Below are 22838 nucleotides of genomic sequence, written 5' to 3' on the forward strand. Positions count from 1 at the left end.
TCAGTTTACCTAATAGTAGGTATGGCGCTATTAAGTTAACGGAAGAGCTGGACAACAAAGTAGCTACTTAGTGAGTAGTGATAGTGAGTGTATGAATATATTAAGCTAAACACTCACATGCTGCCTGGACCCTGCAGACTGACACTCTCCCAGTCACAGAGTACAGCACTAACAGTGACAGCTGGTTACAGTCACTGTCAGTGCTGGGTCAGATGCCCAATCACATCTGACTTACTGACAGGGGAGTGCTTTGATGTGGTCCTTGTCAATGAGGCACTTGTATAGGTGCCGCTTTTCCTGCATTTTCCAATGGGCTTTTACTGTCCACGGCTTGGCCCAGCCCCCCGCTTCATCTCCTTTACTATTCTCAGCAGGAGGCACCATTCTCAGTGCCTCCCAAACAAATTTGACTCGATTTCCACTGTAAAATTAAATAGAATAATATAAAGCAGATACTTATGATACAGAATATGTGTCATAAGTATCTTCTTTGTATAATTTTAATCGTTAATGACAGGCTCTGGGTCCCCTGACTGCACGCCCCTGCTGGATACTCCCAGTCTGCAGAAACAACCAGCAAAATGATTCTGCCCCTGGTTTTGCAGGGGAAAGATGCTCTGGAAAATGAATATTACTATTAATAATTTGCATATTATGGAAAAAGTATCATACTCCAACCGACTACCACTACTATTTCTGTTAAGAGTAATGTACAGTTTAGCATATTGTAAATTAAATGAATCATGAGATTGTAGGGAAATAGTACCATCCTTACTATTTATATCACTTTTTGGTGTTTGAAGCTTTTAAACTTTTTTACTACAATGAAGGCAGCGCTGGAAATGTACTTTACAACAAAATAAGTTCAATTAGAAGGCGTAGATGTCCCCATTATAATTCCAGGACCTCATAAGCACCAGAAAATGGATGTATATTTGTAGGGAGGAAAAGCCTATGTGCTCTCCCTTAATAAAGGGATCACTCTTGTAAAAATACCTTTTTCATTCACTTATCTTATCTAAACCCCTACCTAGACAATTCAATGTAATATTTTTTTTGAATCAGAACAAAAGTATGGGGAATTGCACTCAGTATCGTCCACTGCATCTCTGCTGACATGTTGGCCAACAAGTCCATGAGTAAAAAGAACAAAAAATTTGCACTGTGGTATTTATACTTTTCCGGTTCAAAAATGACTCTCAGTATGTACCAAAAATCAGAACCACGCTAACTTTTGTAATGCAGTCAATCGCTACTATCCAATTTCCTAACCAACATAATCGTCATTTAATGCTTAGGTCAAGTTACCAGATCTGGCCATGTGTGGGCAACTTAACAGAGTATCTACTTGCTGCCTCAAAGTAATGCTGGGTACACACTGGACGAAATATCGTTCATAGAGCCGACAAATGATATATTAACCCGACTGTCGGACGGTGAACCACGTCGTTCACAGATGTTTTGCATTGGCCGTGCAGAATGGCAGATGCGATATATCGTGCACATTTGCCTGTGTGTAGAAACAACCGACCAACCCATATGCTGGCTGCAGGTACCAGCGACAATTATGTCACAACTGGTTTCTGTGATCAGACATAATGGTCTGTCCATTGGTAAGTGTGTATGCACAGGCGCATACTTACCAATTGTTCATCCATCGGCCAAGTGTGTACCGCACTTAAAATGCATTATTCTGTGTTATCATTACCCAAAAGAAAATACATTCCAAGACGATCAGTAAATTGTAGAATAGATGCAAACTCAAAATCTTGCATTCACCAAGCGCTTTTAAATTATGGTGGGGGAGAAAGTGTATTGGAAGTTTGTCTATAGAAGGGTTCTCACTTTTTATCAGTTTACCTTTATAATGCTCTGACAAGTGGACAATGGTAACCCAACCAAACTGGTGCCATTGATGGACATGATTTGATCCCCAATGTTCAGTTTCCCTGACTTCTCAGCAGGTCCACCATGCATCATGTTGGCTATGATGACTGTCGGCAGAATCGAGCCCCAGCCAGATTCTACAATCACGACTCCAAGGATTTCTCCCTTCTGTTTTTCAATGAAAACCTGAAAAACAAAAAGGTAAATGATACCCACGTATCACTATAAAACAATGTTGTCAATGTCCATTTACAAATGTATGTAAAAACAATCCATGCCCCTCTGTGACAGTTAAAATATATACTGGGACTACATTTTTGTGAGGTTAGTGTCTTCCTGATCCTCATAATCCATTTATGCTTTTTATGCTTGCTAGAACACTTGAAAGCATTAAATGACTTCTATAACTAAAAATATATTATCAGCTTATTGCTTACGGTAATTTAAAATAATTCAACTGGTAGCAAGCCTGGATTTGCCAAAAACTCACATAAATCGAAGCTTAGAGAACAGACTTGCAGAGAAGGCAGCAGTCTATTGGTTTTATCATAGCATAAATAAGACATGAGTATTTGTTATACATATATTTATATATCTATAAACGGGAGGTGGTTGAGAGTGTTGCCATGGATCTCTGCAGCTCAGTGGGGAGCCTGGAGAGTTAGAAATAAAGCAAAGAAAACAAATCTGGGCCTGTCTATAGCCATTGTTGTCATTTGCCTGATTATCACTCATAATCATGAATTGTGTCACGGCTATACATATTTTACATTGTATCCTTCAGAAGAAGAAGAATACATCTCCAGCAGAGCCAGATAAATATAATGTTATGTGGTGAAACTACTTCACAGTATCAGTAATGACCTGACACATAAAGACACATGGAATAGGGCCTTTGATTGAAAAATGCTGGTGCAATATGAAGTAGATAAAATATGTAAAAGCAAACCAAGCAATTGAAAAAGATGACATTAATATAAACTTCAGCATTTTGACACATAAACCCATCAAGATTAATCCAGTGGTTCCCAAACTTTTTTACTTCATGGCAGCCTTAGCGTCACATCATCTTTTTCACGACACCCCTAGGCCAAAATAAAATACCGAATTTTATATCTCAACAACTAAGTAGCTGAAGACTAGGATGATGCTGGAGAGACACATGGGAGGATGAGGCTGGAGAGACAAGCGAGGAGGAGGCTGGAGAGACACAGGAGAGGGATGAGCTAGAGAGACACTGGCCGGTGATGAGGCTGAAGAAACACAGGAGGGGGATGAGGAAAATGAACAGCAGCTTTCTTTGGACATTTCAATAGGGAAACCGAAGGAACAACAGGTCCCACTAGATCATGGAGATCCAAAACCTGTCTAGTTGCCAAAACCAATTTCACCACTCCTTAGTGAGTGGTAGAATCCCCCATCCCTGGAACAGGGTCTTCCAGATATGAGCCTCCACCAACTTCCCCCTTCTCCGCTCCAGAGAAATCAGAATCTGCTGGAAGCTAAACTCACACTCAACCCTAACGCTTGCAAGGGCGGCCAGAGGAAGATGCCTCACAGAGCCTATCTAACGACGAGACCAGTGGAGGCCAACATCCCCCCCAGGTGGGAGCCCAACTCCCTAACTGGTAATTGACTACAACTGGAATCTGACGGTCTGACTTCTCCTAAGTAAGTTCTGCGATGGAGCGCACCAACTCCACCCAGGCGGATTGCACCATCTTGGCTGCCGCCTCTCCAGACCAGAGCGAAGCTTGGTCCCCTGCAACACAAGACATGAGCTACCTTGTTGAAAAGAGCCATGAGGTAATTTAACCTCGCACTGCGATCACTTGTAATATGACACCAAATGTTCCCCTGCAGCCTGGGACCTGGAGGATGATTTATTTTTAGAAAAGAAAAAGAAAAACTCACAACCCGTAATGGAGAAAAATCCCCACACCTACAAAAAAAAAAAAAAACTAAGGCACTATGGGATATATAGGAAGGAGGTGGCAGCCCACAAAAAAGTTAACTTTGCAATTGTGCCTGCTCCTTGAACAGTGCCCACTACACCCCATGGTATCCAGTGTCCCCCAGATAGTATGGCAGAGAAATAGAGATTGCTCACTATTCTGTTGATTTTGTAGTATTTTACTTTGCACTTTGTATCTGCAGAAAATAGTCTGATCTTTACATATATTGTTTCAATGTTATTGTGACATTGATGGCATCCCTAGTACATAAGGACATCTTCTATTTTTTAAGCCATTAGGAGGTTCTTTATGTTATTTATAGTCATGATCTTGTCTAAGGGGAACCTGTAATAAAGAATAATGAATGTTAATTACAGTTTTAGGTCAGTCACATTGCTGATGAAATAACATGATACTGCTACAAACCAAGTTGGCAAGACTATGAAGTCACCTTATTTTAATGTCAGAAAATCTGGCAAAGCATAGAAGGTTATATATAAAAAATAAGGTTATCATAGTCTAGAGCAGAGATACCTACATCTTTGCAGTTCTCAGACTTGGAAAAATGGATGAGGTCATCATTATACATGTCCTGGGTATTGAGTAAATCACTGTATTCCTTCTGGCTCAGATCTTCAGGGTTAATGCCATTAGCTCTGAGGAATTCCTGGTAAGCAACACTGAATGCCTGACCTATAGACTGAGCGATAAGCTGTGCCTGTGCCCACAGAGTAGACAAAGGAAATGGGAGAAGAAAAAATATTATGAGATTGAAATCACTTTAAGAATATAATTGCAAAGACAACATAGTACTAATCTTGTTGTAATGCTAAGCAATAATAAGAAATAAAATTATTTTAACGATCAGTGGATACATAACCCTTATAGGTGAATTTATCCACAGAAACAAGCAATTTTTGCACACCTCTAATTGGGACCATTTATACTCAAAACAGTACTGCTCACCTGTGTCACATGACTCCTTGTGGGGTTTCCGGACTATAGACAGACACCAGATGTTAGACAGTCAATAGTTAGACAGGGACAAAAGCTCGACATGAAAATGGTCACCACAAAAATGGTCGACACATGTTTTGGTTTTTTTTAGGGTTAGGCACCAGGAGAGGTGGTTGGGGTGAAGATTAGGGCAAACAAAAGTATCGACCATTTTCATGTCGAACTTTTGACCCCGTCGACCTTCTTACATGTCGAACTTTAGTGTATCTTACTTTTGTCCCTATTAGTGAAATAAAGTGATTTTCATCCATCAGTAGTTTAAAAAAAAGACCAGAAATAGTTGGGCATTCTTCTTACTCTAGGCCAGGTTCTTTAGTTTGTGTGAAGGGTTTTGCCTTTGAGAGTGACCTAGTGTGCTATTTCGGATCATTTGCATCTGTCTGCGTTTGAATAGTATGGATCAAGAGCAAAGACATGAAGTTGGCTTAGCTGCACAAATATACAGTAGTCAAGGAGTGTAGATCTGTATTAGGTGAGTAGTTTAATAAAGCTTGATCCCATAGTAAAAGCTACCTTAAACTAGTCACACCTCAATACATGGTGTGGGCAACTATTCAGACTTTTAAATCTAAACTGCTCATTATTTACACAGAGAATAGTGTTAATTGAGCATGGCAGATCAAACCAGTCACAGCTGAAAATGATAAGAGGTAAATTATATATATATCTATATACTTTCCTGGGGATGAAGTCTCAAAGCATACAGGTTGTCATAGCGAAGGCTAGAAAAAACTGAAAAAAGGGCTTTGAAGCTTTGTTCCCTTGTATTTGCAATTTGGATCACCTCTAAACTTACAACACACGACGCTATTTTTATTTATAAATTCAAATAATTTTCAAGGGAGCAAAAGGGGCCCACACAATATAACACATTGCATGTTATTAAACATTCCAGTAAGTGTATAGCCTGGGCATAAATCCCCTGCTATTTGCACCTAATTAGCATCTCTCATCTATCTTCATGAATTGCCTGCAAACAGACTGCAGGCAAGGACACAGACAGTGACTGAGCATGACCGGCTGGCAAGGTTATCCAACATCTATGTATTTAGTCATTTCATACCCTGTCCTAATTACAGCTGTAGCACTGCTCTATGCTTGTTCGTGTGTCACGTTGGATGAGCGCAGACTGGGTAACGTCACAAACCAACAGCAGTGGCATATGAAAAAAAAAAGCATAGAAATCAAAGTAAAAACACCAGCTAGTAAATCTAGAGGAAATTATGCAAAGGACATTCCCAAGTGAGAAGGAAAAAAGAATACATTCTATTTATGAAGCAACATACTGTAATGATTAGAATAGCATTGCTAATAAGAACTGACATTCAAGTCATTAATTTCTACAGTGCTTCCCAGGGAGAAGAGGAGGCACAAGGATGGAAATTTCATACTCACATATTCCGCTGTGATAGAGGATAGAAATAAACCCACACAAGTGTGAAGCATGATTGCTAATTACACCTAACTTACCAAAAATGCAAATACACAATATCTTTAGATGTTTGGGCTTTAGAAATGTAAATAAGTACATTGCACAGTAGTGACAATTTGCTGTATTAAGAAATATGTCCTCATTAAATGCCCTTATTTAAATATCTTGTTTGTCAATGCTCTCCATATACACGTTGTTTCATTTTAATTTGTGTTTATTTTTACTTTGCTCTACAATTTTCAGTAAAACATACAAACAGAAACTATTCTGCATAATACAGGTTGAGTCTCCCATATCCAAAATGTTTGGGACCAGGGGTATTTTGGATATTGGAATATTCCGTATTTTGGAATAAGTGCATACCATAATGAAATATATTGGGAATGGGACCCAAATCTAAACACAGAATGCATTTATGTGTTATACACACCTTATACACACAGCCTGAAGGTAATTTTATACAATATTTTAAATAATTTTGTGGCTCAAACAAAGTTTGTGTACATTAAACCATCAAAAAACAAAGGTTTTACTATCTCAGTCATGGTAAAAAAATTCCGTATTTCGGAATATTTGGATATGGGAGACTTATATATGTAACTTATATCCCTGCATAGCCACACAAGTGATTCTATCTATTTCATTGGAACACTGCCCCTACTGGCCAAAAGTGCATACACAATTATTGATTGTTGCATAGCAACACCAAAGAAGCAATATTTAGAGGGGATATTCCTTAAAAAGTGGGAGTACCACACTTTTGATCAGTAAAAACACCAAATTGTTTTCTAAGTAACCTTTAAAAGGTAAAATTAATTTAAGCGCATCATCACTACGCTGATAAAAAAAAAGTATTCCAGCTTTGAACTTGGAATGTTAATTAAAGTCATTCTATGTTACTCTGCAATATTACTTATTTTTCTAAACGTCTTTCATGTTAGTTATGCCAGAGTTAAAAATAAATCACATTACATGTATTTACTGAATGTTTATTGATTTAACGTAATTATATTGTATGTAGATATATGTTAAAAAAAAGATTATATATGCAAATGTTTGTATTATATGGTCTCCAAACATTAATACCTGAACAAAAATGTATTCTTACGGTTAATTTTCCAAAAGTTGGATGGGTTATTAGACAATTCATGTTCAAGCCTTGTGTATCATTAATTGCAATGGTACTCTATTAATTTCAGTAAAAAAAAAAAAAAAAGAACAAAGACCGACATGCAGACAGTGGAGTAGATTTACTAAAGCTTCTAAAAATTAAAAGTGATGTTGTTACCCATAGCAACCAATCAGATTAAATCTAACTTTTTCAAGGATGCAATAGAGAAATGAAGGCTAAAATATGATTGGTTACTATGGGTAACACCTCCGCTTAATTTTTATAAGCTACAGTAAATCTATCAGGTTCTATATAACTACTAGTATATTAGAAAGTGAAAGCAAATAATAGGTTGCTATAGGTAACACCACCTTTCTCTTTCTATGCAATATTATTCATACATGTCCCTCATAATGATTCCAAAAGGGCATGCACACAAATGTTCTTACACCACTTGAGCACATGTACATACTTGTTAATATGAGGGGAACCATGTGCCAATAGAACACATTATTTTTATATTATAGGTCCATATTCACAATATAAAAATCAAATACATATTAATAACTGGATGCACTGGTACATTTCAAATCACTGAAGAGTTTTGGTCCACTAGAAATGTATATTCTGCAGTGACAATCTTAGTGTAATTGTGCTGCGGCAGATATTAACATTGCCCCTAACATATCTGTCACTACAGATGTGTCCTCATACATCTAGCCTCAATACACCACGCAGCGTGACTTTCCTGGTGTGAGTGAGCCGCCAGGTCCCGTGCTACTCTGCTAGCGTCAAGCGTCTTTTTCTACCATCTAAGTCACAATGCGATGCAACTATGACAAATCAGCAGACTGTGCTGGTTAATTTGATATATGTGACTTCTGTATATCTGTGTGCACCTGAGTCTGTATATGAAGCACAACGGAACTTGGAATGAAAAAAAGGTGCAACCACTACATTGTAGCACTTCGTATACAGATTCAGAGACTCAGTCACACAGATATACAAGTGTCGCATAACAAATTAATCAGCAGTGTATGCATTTTCGGAAAAAAAAAAAATGCAAAAAAAGATGCCCAGCGCCAGCAGAGTCTCACGGGACCTGACGCGCCAAGAGGGACTTTTTAGCGCGACTGCAGCAAAGATGTATAAGGAGACATCTGTATTTGCAGCAAAGCATCCAGAGATGCCTGAGATGCTATTTTAGGGTTTATTTTTCAACAATAATTTTTTGTAAATATCTTGCTGTATTGTATTGTTTTATTATTTACAGCAGCATTACATAATGGACATTTCTTGCATACAAGCAGTACATTTTCTTATCTCTATTCATGAAGTCAGCTCACATTCATTTTGGATGCTTACATATAGTAGAATTCCTGTCTGTGTTACTGCCTCTATGCTATCTAAGTGTAATGCAATGATTTTTCATATGTAACCACATATAACACCCAATCATGTGGTACTTACATCCTCAGACTCAAAAACGTGGCAGATCATCTTGTATTGCCTTTTGCCATCCTGTGATGGGTGAGACGCCTCCACGTTGTCCTGAGAATTGCTGCGTGGCATTCGCCTGCGTGCCATCAGGACTACAATATTCCCGATATCGGCAATGTACGAGATAGTCCTCAGAGGGTGATCCATCATGGTCTCCTGAAGAAAAGCAGGGTGTGATTAGGAAATATTTAAGAATAAGTGTTGTGGCAGGGCACAGACTCAGACTCCTGCTGATCCACATGCAGAGACAGGGTTGTGCCACTGACAGACTAAAGCAGTTTATTTCCCTTGTCATGGCCTTAATGTCAAAAATGACAATCCCTTATAGTCTCAGCTACAAGGCATGTGAAGAACCAATTTTGATAAGCAATAGCATTGGCTGAGATCTCCTTGAAAAGTAAACAGACCCTACAGTGTTCTCCCCAGGCTATTTTCTGCGGGCGCATCGCCCGGCAGAAACAACCTACCACCCGGCACTTTCCCCCGCCGACTCCTGCTGTGAAACGCTGGCCTCTGAAGTGACCGGAGGCTAAAGAAGCCTCCGATCGCTTCAGAGGCAAGCGTTCCCAGTGATGCAGTGCGCGGGTGACGTCATGACGTCACCAGTGATGTGAGGAGCCTGCCCCCACGCGCCTGCTGGATCTAGTTAGATCCAGTCAGAGCGAGGCAGCGGGAGTGGGAGCGCAAGGAAGTTAAGGTAAGTTCTGGGCTGGGACCGAGACCAGTCTGGGGGCACTGCCTAAGGGGCACTATTTAAGCCTGGAGTCACTGCATAAGGGACCAGCTTGGCGGCACTGCATAAGGGACTCTATTTAAGCCTGGGGGCACTGCATAAGGGGCCAGCCTGGGGGCACTGCATAAGGGACACTATTTAATCCTGGGAGCACTGCATAAGGGGCCAGTCTGGAGGCACTACTTCAGCATGAGGGCAATGCATAAGGGCAAAGCAAAACTACAGGGGGCAATGCATAAAGGGGAAAACTACAGGAGGCACTGTATAAAGGGCAGAAATACAGGGGGTACTGCATATGGGGATAAGTACAGGGAGCACTGCAAAAAAATGGGCACTTTTGACTGAGAGCCAGTGGGGAAGCAGTCTGAGACCTGTCGGGCTGGAATGGTAAGGGAGATGCCCCTTTTCCCGGCACGCGTATAATTGCGAAGGCCCCCGCCCGGCTACTTCTTAATGCCACCCAACTGGAAAAAATTTCTGGGGAGAACACTGCCCTAAAACCACGTCTGTCCTCAAGGAGCACTGAGAAAGTCTCACACCCTCAAGAGGTTACATTGCCAAACATTCAGTGGAAAAGACACATATTAGTCCACAGGCAGAGAATCATACAATACCGGAGAAAAAAAGAGCATAAATCATATTATACTGTGCAGCAATTTCCATGGAAGCTGGCTAAGAAATAGCCAAATAATTAATGACAGTCTACTATAGTAAAAGATCTCCTTGTCATCTAGGTTTTACAGCATGCCTCTGGTTATCACAGGGAAGTAAGCTGGAGATCTACTGAACTAGACAACCACTAGAATTTCGGGGGAATGGCGGGGGAATAGTCGTCGAAACGCAGGCATGCCAGTGCAGGGGCTTGCATAAAGATGTTTTTCACTGTTTTGCTATGTATTTCGGATGTGTGTAAGGTGAAGTGGGCGTCCTTATGTTAGGCTGTGACGGCATTGCTATAGTAATCATTAGCATATTTTCGCAGTGGGACTGGGTGCGTAATTGCAGCTGCGATCGCAATAGTGCTCCGTAATGAATCAGGACCAATGTCTTAAAATATAAATGCAAGATCTCAACATGCAATTATCTGTATATGTTTGCATTAAACTTAAATAATTTTAATAAATTCCAACCTTAAATAACATCTATAAAAAGGATAATATTTGCCTAGTGCACGTGTCTTTTCATGATCACATATATATATATTTTCAAGAAGCTTCTGGGAAACTCAGTAGGTTTTGTGCCTGTATACAGTATCTGTAGTATTAAGCTATAACTCATATACGCCATTGTAAACCTGCATCCAATAGCAACACTAAACACCATCTGTCTCTTCCCTGTGACATCATCAACAAGCTGCCTGCAGCATGGTGGCATAAGTTAGAGATTGAATCATGCACAGAGATACCACCTACAGAAAGCCAATATAAACCCAGATATATTAAATGGAAGCCCCTTGTGGAAACATGACATTGTCCCTTTTTCCATGGATATAAAGTGATTATACAATTATAAAAAATGTAATGTTACAAAATGACATTGTATGGTAAGATTAGAGAACTTTTTATTTGTTTTTTTTTAAATAAAATACTTATTCATGCTGCCCTAACACATTAAGCAACCTTTATCTATGACACTGGTCTGTGCTTTCACAGCCTCCCTCTGCAAAGTGTGACTCATCCATTACAGCAGAGCATGACATGCAGCTAATCTAACAGAGCATCCATGCTGTTACATTCTGGAAACAGCCGACTCCTAATGTTGCAGAGAAACAGACTAGTTTTAAAGCACCAGGTAAAGAAAATTTCCATCAACAATTTGAATATAATATCAGTATCAAGGAGGAATAAGACAGAAAAATATGCTCTCATTTAAATACATATGAACTTGTAATCATATTCCTGCGAATACAGATAACAAGTGAGACGCCATTAAGTAAAAAAAAGACTGCATGGGCAAACAATATTGTACACTGTTAAAACATCAAAGGAGCTGTTAAATAAGAGAGTACAGATTTGACTACTATAATTGTACACATTCTAAAATATACTAGATTATTAGGCAAGGGTTAAACTGGGCATCCACTATACAATTTTCTGTCAGATATCTGTCCAATCTGGCTGGTTGGAATGAAAACCTGGTAATGTATGGGAGCAAATGACAGTCAATCATATGGTTTTAAACACTGAAAAAATCCCCAAAAAATTGATCAAATTGGTTACATTTTTGCGTTTTAACCAATTTGTCTGAACGACGACCATTTTTGGCTCTTTTTTGCAGTGTTTGTGAGTAAATGGACGATTGTCATTTGCTCCCATACATTACCAGGTTTTCATTCCAACCAGCCAGATTGGACAGATATCTGACAGATAATTGTATAGTGGATGCCCAGCTTTAGTTTCTGACATAACAGAACCAGCTTAGTAACGGACTTTTAATGGATTTTTGGCCATTTTGAAAACCTGGGATGCCAACTTTGCACGAGACGTTAATTAAAATCACCACTGCTTCATGGCCTAAACAAATGTTTTGTAGCCCTATTATACTAGAGTGCTATGATCTAATCCAGTGTTTCTTAACCTCGGTCCTCAGGACCCTACACAAGTCACGTTTTCCAGGTCACCCAGCAGATGCACAGGTGTATTCATTGCTCACTGACACATCCACAGGTGGAGCTAATAATTTCACTTGTGATTCTGTGAGGAGACCAGGAAAACATGCACTGTTTGGGGTCCTGAGGACCGATTTTGAGAACCTGTGATCTAATCAATTACAGAATCTCAATGTTATATTATTACACTTGCCTTTTTATACAAAACTTTAATGGTTGGAACTCATGCTTATATTCCATCACTAACCTGTATTTTATTAAAATTCCCCTAAAAGAATGTTCTAGCATTAATCACATTGTCACAATAGATGTAAACACTATTCACAGAGAAAAACCTGCATGGTGTAATAATGATTAATATACTGTACTCTGAATGTAGCATCAAGTAGAATTCTCCTGTCTGAAAAATGATAACACTAATGCCATTATTTAGTATATTTGTATCTCATATTTCCCATTACTGATCAACATATTTTGGTATGAATAAAAAAGTTATCAAACCATTAAAGTTTTCTTTTTTAACAGTAGTTTTGTTCATTCAGTAAAAAGTATCTACCTTATTATTCAAGTAATTTTTGGCAATGTATTATGGACACTCTCATACTTTGAGCTGATTTATGTTTATTAACAGAAACAAATAGTGTCATTTTTAAAAATCAGGGTGAGCTGATATAGAATGCTTCCATTTTAACTCTTTCAGATTTACTAAATGCATGTTTCATTTAATTAAATTTGTGTTCTCAACGCATATCTTTTACAGTGTTCAAATGTATTGTTAAGTGAGCAGTAAGCAGGATGCATGCATTAGTAAATGTGCATATTACAAATTATATTAATATAAAAATATATCTTTCCTCATCTTACCAATAACTCACATGCAAGTGCACAATAATCAGAACAGATAACACACAACTTACATTGAAGGTGTATGTTACAATTACTTTTGTATTCACCAATTTAAATAGCAGCATGAATTTAGTCACGTTCTAGGAAGTTATGAGTAATCTTTTAGAATGTGAATGGCCCTTGTTATCCCGCTAGGAATTTGTTGAACTGTACGCAGCTCACGTGCAAGTAGAACACAAGCTGAACTTGTGACGCACAATTAAATGGACATTAATTGATGGCTGCCATCAGAGACTAATTTAGCATCTTTCTAATTCCCTAGACCCTTGAGGTTTATAATTAAGGACAGTAAGGGCTGGGGCTGCTGATCAGCCCTGGCAGTGCCCCTGCATGCAAGCCCACAAAAGGGGTGTGGAATCTCCACAAAAGGGGTGTGGCCTAATCACAAAAGGGGCATGGTTATGCCTCACGGGGGCGTGCTGTGAGTCACCGGGGCCTGGCCTTGCAGTATGCCCCCATCTTTCAGTATCCCGGCCAAGTTGAGCGCCGGGAGTCGGAGCTGCTCGGCCAGGGTATAACACCGGACTGGCCCATCTGGCATTTGCCAGGAGTGCCAGATGGGCAGTCTAGGCCGTGCGCCCATGGCAGTCATTCTATATTGATGCTTCTACTTTTTTCTTTTGACGAATTCCCTTGACAGTCCATTCAACAGTACAAAAGCTGCTAGAAACTAAAGGTTGCTTATTCTTACCTGTGTGTCAGCATTCAATACTTTTATTCTCTGTGTAGAGATAAATAAGTCCACTTCTGTCATGGGCTGGGCCTCTCCTTCTGCAGCCTAAAAAAAATAATCAAATAATTAAGATAAATTGCTTAAACTATCAAAGCTAAAGTAGAAGACAGACTAAATGAACAAAATTTCCGATACCAGAACAGCAGCCTCATAGAATAAAGCTTGGTACACACAGGAGCAACGTCAGGCCAATTTGCCGTTTCGTAATGACAGTTCACCTACATCGCTCAGTGTTACCAGCGATTGCGCACTCCCGTGGTCGCTAGGGATGATCACTAGGTTTGATGTGCTGCACGTCAAACCTAGTGATATCGCTAGTGACCTGTAGTAAGTTGATGAAGGATGGACCAGTTGTTACTTAAGTCGTTTCAGTGTGTACGGGCAATCCCCGTTCAAGGGCATTCGTTCCATATATTCAAGAACCACTGAGGCTAATAACCCTCTTCTGATAACCACATTTTAATTTATGTACACCAACTATAACAGAACTACACGTACAGTGTAACGATCACATTCAGCATTCTTGCATGAAACTTGTAATCACATCAAACACTACAATATATGCAAAATAACTTAATAAAAAAAAGTGATGCATGTTTTTTTTACATCTTTTTGTCAATTAGTTCGTAAAAATATTTTATCAAGCTGTTTCAGCTATGATGTTAGAACATATTGAACATACAGAGCTCTGTATTCTTGCTATAGGTCACAAATCTAAAAACTGCTGCTAACACCAACATATAGAAATTCTAATTTTCATCCCAACGATTGTCTGTATGACATCATAACAATGATGGAATGAATCAATGGCCAGTGACAAAAAGAGCAGATAGTGGTTATTTGTAGGAAATGGCTAATTCTGAATAGATTCAAATGAGAGGACAGCTTACTGTATACAGAAAAGATGAAGCAGAAAGATAAGAAAATGAAAAATAAAAACAAGCATAACAACAAACGGATGAGATTGTACTGCACCTTCTTCCTGCTTTTGGCTAATTTCTGGGCCATCTGCTTAGCATGAAATAAACAGAGACAGGAATATGGTTAGAGAATAAATTACAGATACTAGATCTAGCCAAGGGAATATAGCGGGTAACTGGCGCAATTTCAAAAACAGAACTGGCGCAGCTAGCATTAACAAATCAGGGGTGCAAACGGAAAGGAGCATTGGGTTTTTGTTTCTGAATCGTGTTGGGCCTCACAAACATGTTTTTACTATTGCGTATGGCAGGTTACACGGTAAAAGTAAGGACACCTTATTTTCAACACGTTCTCGAAAAAAACAAAAACTGACCCGTATGAAACATGAACTAACAGCAATGGAGACAACTCATATTCAAATATGGATGCAGCATTGTAAAAAGGATGAAGATGTAGGGAATATAACCCTTCATCGTTAAGCTTTGATGCATCTTAACTGTTGGGTGACAAGATGGCTGACTCTAAAATTCTGCTAATTATACAGTAGAAGAGAAAGGCAATAACTGGCCGTAAACGTTTCCAATTACGATAATGTTAGTTGAATGACTTGTACCTGTCCTCCTTGTCAGCATGATTTAGCTTTACTAGACAGACTGAGGGGGCAAATCAATTAGCAGCGGTAATTTACCGCAGCTAATTGATTCCCCGGGGACTATTATTTTGCCCCAAAGCTGGCAGATATTGAGGATTTCTTACACCTGCCTGAGGTGGGTGAAAAAATATACCCGGTAAGCTGCCCCGCTTTTGTGATCACAGTCGCGAAAACACATAGGTCCGTGACCTTGTCACAGATCCTACGTATATTTGCCTGAAAATGATTAATCTTCCGGGCGAATAAAAGGGGATCTAGTTGAATTGCCTGAAGGCAAAACATTTTTGTAAGTCCCGTTTTATTTGGCAGAAAAATTATCGGGGCTAACTGAATTCCCTCGTAGTTGTTTGTCTTTGATGTCCCTGGATAATGCACAATGTTGTCTTTTAGATACAACTGCATACAATGCAGAAAGCAAAGCTGAACTGTGCATATTCTAGGGCAGATAAAATAAACATCATCTCTCTGATGATATAAAGACAAGGCAGCAAAGCACTGAATAAAGACACCCAAAGCAATATATAAGTGAATAAACTAAGAGCATCCCAAGGAGGACAACCTTCATAAACACTGAATTTGTTTATGTTATTTTCAAAATGTATTCTATATTTGCCAAATAAGACAGTGGAAACAGAAATCAATGACGTTGCAGAACAGATGATAAATACAGTCCAGCCTCTATTCGTCATACTGGATAAGAGCTTCAGACCTCACCTTAATCCGACTGACCGCCTCCTGTGCTTGCATCATGCGCACATTTTTAGAGGGGGTTTTGTCAGAGAGTAGCTGTGTGGAGCCGAGGTAATTGGCAGCAAAAATGATTCCATCAATTAAATCTTCTGGGTCACAGGGTCCTGGGACTGGGGAAAAAATAAATAAAAGGGGTATACAAAAAGTTACAATTTAAAAAGTGAGAAGCCTGATGAATAAGAGTTGTATACACACACATATATGTGTGTGCGTGTGTGACAAGTTTAGTTTACGATAAATGACCATCTTATTGTAGAATAACTGTAAGGTCACTGAATGCCAAATTATTAAAAATATCAAAGCACACTATCAAAATGGCCAATTGTGATACACTGTGGAAATAAAGTTAAACATTTCAAAATGTTTCTATTTAGAAACATTCCCTAAACAGAACTTGAGCTAGTAGTATAACAGAATTCACGTACCACGGGAAAAGTGAATAGGCTGTACCTATTTTTTACATCACATGAGTGGTTTACCTGTTAAAGTTGCATAGACGATCACAAAGCAAAGCACAATCACATCCTTTTATAGAGCAAGCATTTGTGTTTCATGAGCATCATTGCAACAAATTAAATTATTTGATGTTTGCTATCATAAATGTGCTCTGGAAGCACTACCATATGGACCTACTACTGTCTCTGTGTGGCATCATATCCATTAGAATGTGCCATTTACTACAAGTGAAGCTTACAAAGGTTAAGACCCAGTTCATAGCTTTTCCTTAAGACTGTGGTAGACTGAAAAGTTTGTTTATTAAATGGTAGCTACATCATCATTTGCTGTTCTATGCGTCAATAGTAATGCACTTTGATAGTGTTACTAACAAGCAACTTAGTGTTACTAACAAGTGTTCATTCCACTGGGGATTGTAATAAAAACTGGAAATAAACTCCACACAATGCACCTTGTCCTACAATTACTACTTTACTCCCCGTTTTAGTGGGACCTGTCAGGCTCTGAATCTCATCTGTGAGCAAGGTTGATCCCAAGGACAGCGGATCTTTGTGTCATATTGCAATATTGCTCACATTCTGTGATAGCATTTTTCAGTTCCATTTACTTTATTTATGATACTTTAATGCTATACTCAAATGTATTTGGACTTTAAAAAACACTGTGGTGATTATTATTGATTGGGTGCGTGAAACATAAAGAGCTAATTACACTCCTTTTATCTGGTTATTTTGGTGTACAGTAGTGGAGGGTGGTAATCTCCCATTAGGAGCTGTCATCTGTTCCAGTTCCACGTCCAATTTTGAGCAGCAGTTGGGATAATGTAACAAGGTTTTATTATCTTTATTGTAAAGATGAACGCCTGATTGACTGATTTATTAAATCTCATGGTATGACCTTCACGTGCATGGAGTCACACAAAGCAAAAGACTAATTTTTACATCCAATGAGATGTCTGACTCTTCCTCATTACTAGGATTACAAATCAATTATATAACACTCTCCAGCATTAACAGAATACAATCTTCAGCAAGTGGACAGCTTCTATTGACTAGAAACAAAGACGGATTCAACAGCTTTTGAACCAAACACCTTTCTTGCAATGCTAGAAACTAGGCATACCTAAATGACCGGACCCAAGGGACAACACATGCAGAATCTCCAGCCAGCTCCTCAATTAGAGTGGCAGTATTCTTTGTTCCTGATATTAAAATAAAGACCATTTTGTAAACCTGTATTTATCCAGCAAGACATAATTAGCTAGCCTGCGGTGATAAATCTCTTCCAAGCTGGAAGAAACACATTGTGCTAGAAAACCCTGTATTGTACAGCAAATTCCAGGCAGCTTTCCCCGTTAACTTTAGAACCTTAATGGTAAATTATTAGAAACAATATGGTCTACAGGTTAAATTAAATAATGGTCAGATAAATTATGAATTCAGGAGAAACCAGACTGCAAATTCAAGCTTTGGCTGATTTACTTATCCCTATTATTTTTTCAAGCTTACATATTTCACTTCTGAAGGTTTATATAGCACTGTTCAATTAGCAAGACTATGTTGAAACAAATTATATACCAGCTTAAAATCGGTGTATGGAAAAATATATTAAATACAGTAAAAGGCAGTTTTTATAAGTTCCAGCCTACCACGGCACTGGTTTTCTTTGCTTAAAGTATTTTTCTCCACCTAAAGTCAAAATCATTACTAGAATAATGGTTTATAAAGCGGTGTAAGGGCAGAGATCTTTTGTGATGCTCTGCAATAACTTCGGCATACAGCTGATACAGAAGTGCCTTGCGCTATGCTTGGCTGGAGGTATTGCAGTACCTACCAAATTGTAACTATCAAAAGAGATTGAGGGACCTCATGATGAGGTTTTCAGATGACAACGAAGGGGATGTATGCAGAAGCATAGCCCAATACATTAAATATAAATTACAGAATACACTGAAGGTTTCCAGTAAGTTATTTTTAAATTAGCATTAACAAAAGCTAAATAAGTCAATTACAAGAAATGAGCATGGAGCCAGATCAATAAAATGATGGCATTAGTGTTTTTCAGCTATTACTGAAAACAGAAGACAAATATGTAGTCTGAAAAATAAGCAACTGATTTAATATCACAATTAAAGAAAACCTGGTACAAGCATAACTTTAATTTGAAAATTATAACCCATGATGCAAGATTTAGATTTGGTTTGGCAATTACTGGAATTTATCCAGCTGACATTTTAGAATAAGGTTGGCCACATGTCTTTCTTCTTACCTTCTACATAGGTAGGGAATGATGCCAAGCTCTTTCTCGACTGTAATTAAGACAAATAAAGTCTGTTTGAATACAAGCAAGTCACATGTAGTAAAGTACAATAAAACAGCTCCATGCAGAAATCACACGCAGGACAGCAAATGCAGTCTGACAGTCGCTTGTTAAGAAAAAATTAGATTGTTTTCAAACAATTAGCAGTTATTAAGGGAATTGTGTGCAGACACTTTTATTAGCATGTTTAGATAATTAGGGAATTCAAAGTTGAATTTGCAGGCTCCTGGAACTGATGGGTTGGTGATGCTTGCAAACACTGCATGCTACCTCTTGAAGTTACTGCCTAGGAGACTGTCAGCAGGTCTCAGGTTTCCAGGGGCTGAAATTGAAATTATGGTAAAATATTCACATCTCCAAACTGTAGTTTTATGCCCATGGAGCTAAGAGGAAAACAAATAATTTGGGCTGAATGAAGACAGAAACATATCATTTGATGTCCTATACCAGGGGTGGGGAACCTTTTTTCTGCCGAGGGCCATTTTGATATATATAACATTATTCGCGGGCCCGATGCAGGCCACGCTCCTCTGTGAGACGTCACACCTTGGGCGGGGCCACAGTCACCAGTGATTACAGCAATGCCCGGAGCATCCTGTAAGGGCAGAGGTGTGACCATCTGAAGCGTACTAAGGCTGCTCCAGGCGGCACTGCTGCATAGATTCTGGCTGCAGGGTTCCATTCTAGGGACCCTGCTAGCCAAATGAGGCTAGCAGAAGAAAAAGCTCATAGGGCCAGACCAAATGATTCCGGGGCCTTAAACGGCCCCCGGCCCTGAGGTTCCCCATCCCTGTCCTATATCAACATGATCTCAGACCATTAGATCTCTGCTTTAATGAACATTATGAAGCTTGCACACATCATAGTGATCTGTGCAGTGCTTCTCCCAAAGTCACCCGCCACAGACAGGTCTATTGTTTGGGAAGGTTTACTATCGTTTTTTACTTCTATTTGTCATTGCTTTTGAATTGAAAGATCAGAACCGACGAACTTTAGAGCTGCAAAAACCTACTGACATCAACAATGTGTTTCAATTGAAGCTGAAACCCAACGGATGGTAAACAGTAATTTTTTACACATCAACATGCCATTGATCTCCGTTGGTAACCATCTGTATTTGTTTAGAATCAAAACCAACGTTTTTTTTAGTAAATTTACCCCTATGTGTGTGAGCGTGTATGTGTACTTGTGCTTTACGGTAATTTAGACTGTGAACTTCCTTTTATCTGTGTATTCACCAAGTAAAATGGTGGCATTCATAAATGAGAATGAACATAATAATATAATTGGAAGGCCCCAAGGACCATATCACTATTGACTGTACCAGCATTCTTCAATGCAGGTCTAGGCAGAATATTATCACTGTACACAAGCATAGTTGATCTGCTTTTTAAGGATTCTTCAGGATTTGAAACTTGATTCTTCAGCTGTAAAGGCTGGCAATCTCTAGACTGGTGATCTACAATCACAATCACAATGGAATGCATACATTCTCACAGATCATACTGTCTGTATACTGACGTTTGTTTTAGATTTCCATTTGAATTTCCTTGTAATTTTTGAAAGCTACTGCTTATCCGGGCTCATAGCATCGTCTAATACACCCATGCTGTGCTGTTATAGACAGGTCCCCATACTTAATACACACTTGTGCTAGCCAATAGGATGGCCACAATGACTTTATGGCAACCCTCTGCATGTGGTACTCTTAATCACAAGTAGCACCCTATGGACTATTCGATGCTGAGCTAATTTCTTTAATAGAGTTGAGATCAAACAAAAGTGCCAGATAAAATTATCTGTAGCACTAAAAAGTACAGACTTTGTAGAGGTCAAATGCCAGAAAGTTCTCAGAGCCACAGTTCTGTGTTCACATATCCAGTGTTGAAACCTGATGTTATCTGAATTTGAAATTGCTCAGTTTGTCAATGTGGGAAGAGGATTCGGTGCCACACTGGTGTGAATGCATTGGTGGAGGTGACAAAAACTCTTAAATCTTCTTTTTTGTGTCATGAAAGTGTACACATTGGTTAAATATGATTGCTGTTCACAAAAAATATGATGGATTTCCTATATTTGGACAATTATGGAAGAGTAGAAAAAAAAAGCTCACAGAGACATTTGTGAAACTATTTGCAGATTCAGAAAGCAGAAATATCTGTACGAAATAATACTTTGCTAAATGAACAATCACAAGTTCGGAAACAGATACATATCTGGGGAACCTACTTCTTTATTTGAAGAGGATTCTGCTGAATCACAGGCATTCTGTTGATGTTGCCGGTTTGTAGATTCTGCTCCCTGCGTGGAAGAATCAGGAGACGGAGACTAAACACAGCAGAGAAAGAAGCAAAATTACTACAAATCAAAGAAACTCTTATATGTTTCAAGACAGGATCAATATTCAATCTTCAGAAAGAGACTGAAGCTAAAGGATGGAACAATGTTATCAACAAAGAGAAACAACCACCACACAAACAGCTTCTGTGTAAAATCAGTTTCTACTTTGTTCAATCCAGTAAGAAATCTGTATCAAATAATATCCACCAACAATAAGATTTCAGTATTACAAATTACAAGGTAATGGAATATGACGGCAGATATATATCGTTTGCAGCTTTCAGGTCTATACCTATAGCCGTTCGGTGATGCTATTTATCATTTATCAAGGTCAATATATTTCTGAAACAAATTTTGTAAGAAATCCCCTGAAAAATAGCCGTTAAGCATTCCCAGGATATATGGAGGGGGTTGCTCCATCTTTAATCACAAAAGCAGCATAAATACAGTAGGTGTCCATTTTCAGATTTCCCATGCTCTAGAATGCAAAGCCCAGCAGCTAATGCCATCTTCAGATGTTATTAGCTCACAGTAGCCTATGGATCCCCCTCTATCGGCTTTTACTGGCACATGCTCAGCCCGAAGGCAGCGTATGCGCATTACGCTTGGGGGTTCTGAATACAGAAGCAGTAGCAATCACTTTGTTTCTAACCATTCACAGGGACAGGAATTCTCGGAAGCTCTGTCACGGAGCCCCAACATTGGAAAATGAATGCCAAAATATTTATTTTCGCATTACGGTTGGGGGTAGAGTAGGTAGCGTGTACAGTGAGCGGGTGCAGTGTTAGCGGTGGTAGCGTAGCTTAGGTAGTGTGTGCGGGGAGGGGGTGCAGGGTTAGGGGTAGAACCTGTTCTATGCCAGGCTGGTTCATGGAAGCTGTCTGCGAATCTGGAGAAAAGGAGGAGAAGGACAGCACTTCAGAAGATGAGTGAGGTCTAATTAAGCTAATTGGAAACTTCCATTTGTTTAATTAGTCATTGGTGGTGTCCAAAGGATTCCAGAGCAAGTGCCAATAATTTTTCCTTAAAATATAGAGGATTTTATGAAAAATTGAATACTCAAATAAAACTTGCACCAAATTGAATAGCAAAAATCTTGCACCTGTGGGAAAACCCAGCAGGTGTGAGATTTTTGGTAAACTGTGTATGCCCCAGTGAGCTGTTAACTATGTTGGTTCTTAATTTTCTTGTACCCTGCATCTCTTATCATGCATTCTGAGAAGCAGGTTTGGTTGTAGAAATAAATATGTGCTTCAGTTCCTTTATATGGTTATCAGGAGTCATTTCTGTAAAGGTGTTCCACCACTACTGCAAGAAGGGCAATATCTTGCAGATTAAAAAAAATAATACAGCAAAAGTACTACTAATGTGAGTGATGCAGATGCTTCAAAAAGTTTAGATGGATGCACAAATAGAAAATGAATAATATGCTGTATAATAACCCAAGCATCCAGTTTATTTTCATTTTCTAAAACAAAGTAGAAAAATGAACCAGTATTCGATCAAAGTGCAATGTGT

The 22838-nt window shown here is 38.9% G+C and overlaps 1 protein-coding gene across 1 annotated transcript in view; it reads right to left on the reverse strand.

Annotated features, from left to right (window-relative positions):
- Positions 1-22838, reverse strand: part of APBA1 (amyloid beta precursor protein binding family A member 1) — a 140911-nt gene that overhangs the window by 19451 nt on the left and 98622 nt on the right. Inside the window, exons 3-10 of the mRNA XM_088475707.1 lie at positions 21210-21308; positions 18930-18969; positions 16170-16315; positions 14858-14890; positions 13841-13927; positions 8873-9058; positions 4381-4560; positions 1861-2073 (exon numbers count right to left, since the gene is read on the reverse strand). Of these exons, the coding sequence (XP_088331833.1) occupies positions 1861-2073; positions 4381-4560; positions 8873-9058; positions 13841-13927; positions 14858-14890; positions 16170-16315; positions 18930-18969; positions 21210-21308 (984 nt within the window). The remainder of the gene's footprint in view (positions 1-1860; positions 2074-4380; positions 4561-8872; positions 9059-13840; positions 13928-14857; positions 14891-16169; positions 16316-18929; positions 18970-21209; positions 21309-22838) is intronic.

The sequence above is a fragment of the Taudactylus pleione genome, unplaced genomic scaffold (genome assembly GCF_031769625.1).
Source record: "Taudactylus pleione unplaced genomic scaffold, aTauple2 ptg000177l, whole genome shotgun sequence".
Classification (NCBI taxonomy): domain Eukaryota; kingdom Metazoa; phylum Chordata; class Amphibia; order Anura; family Myobatrachidae; genus Taudactylus; species Taudactylus pleione.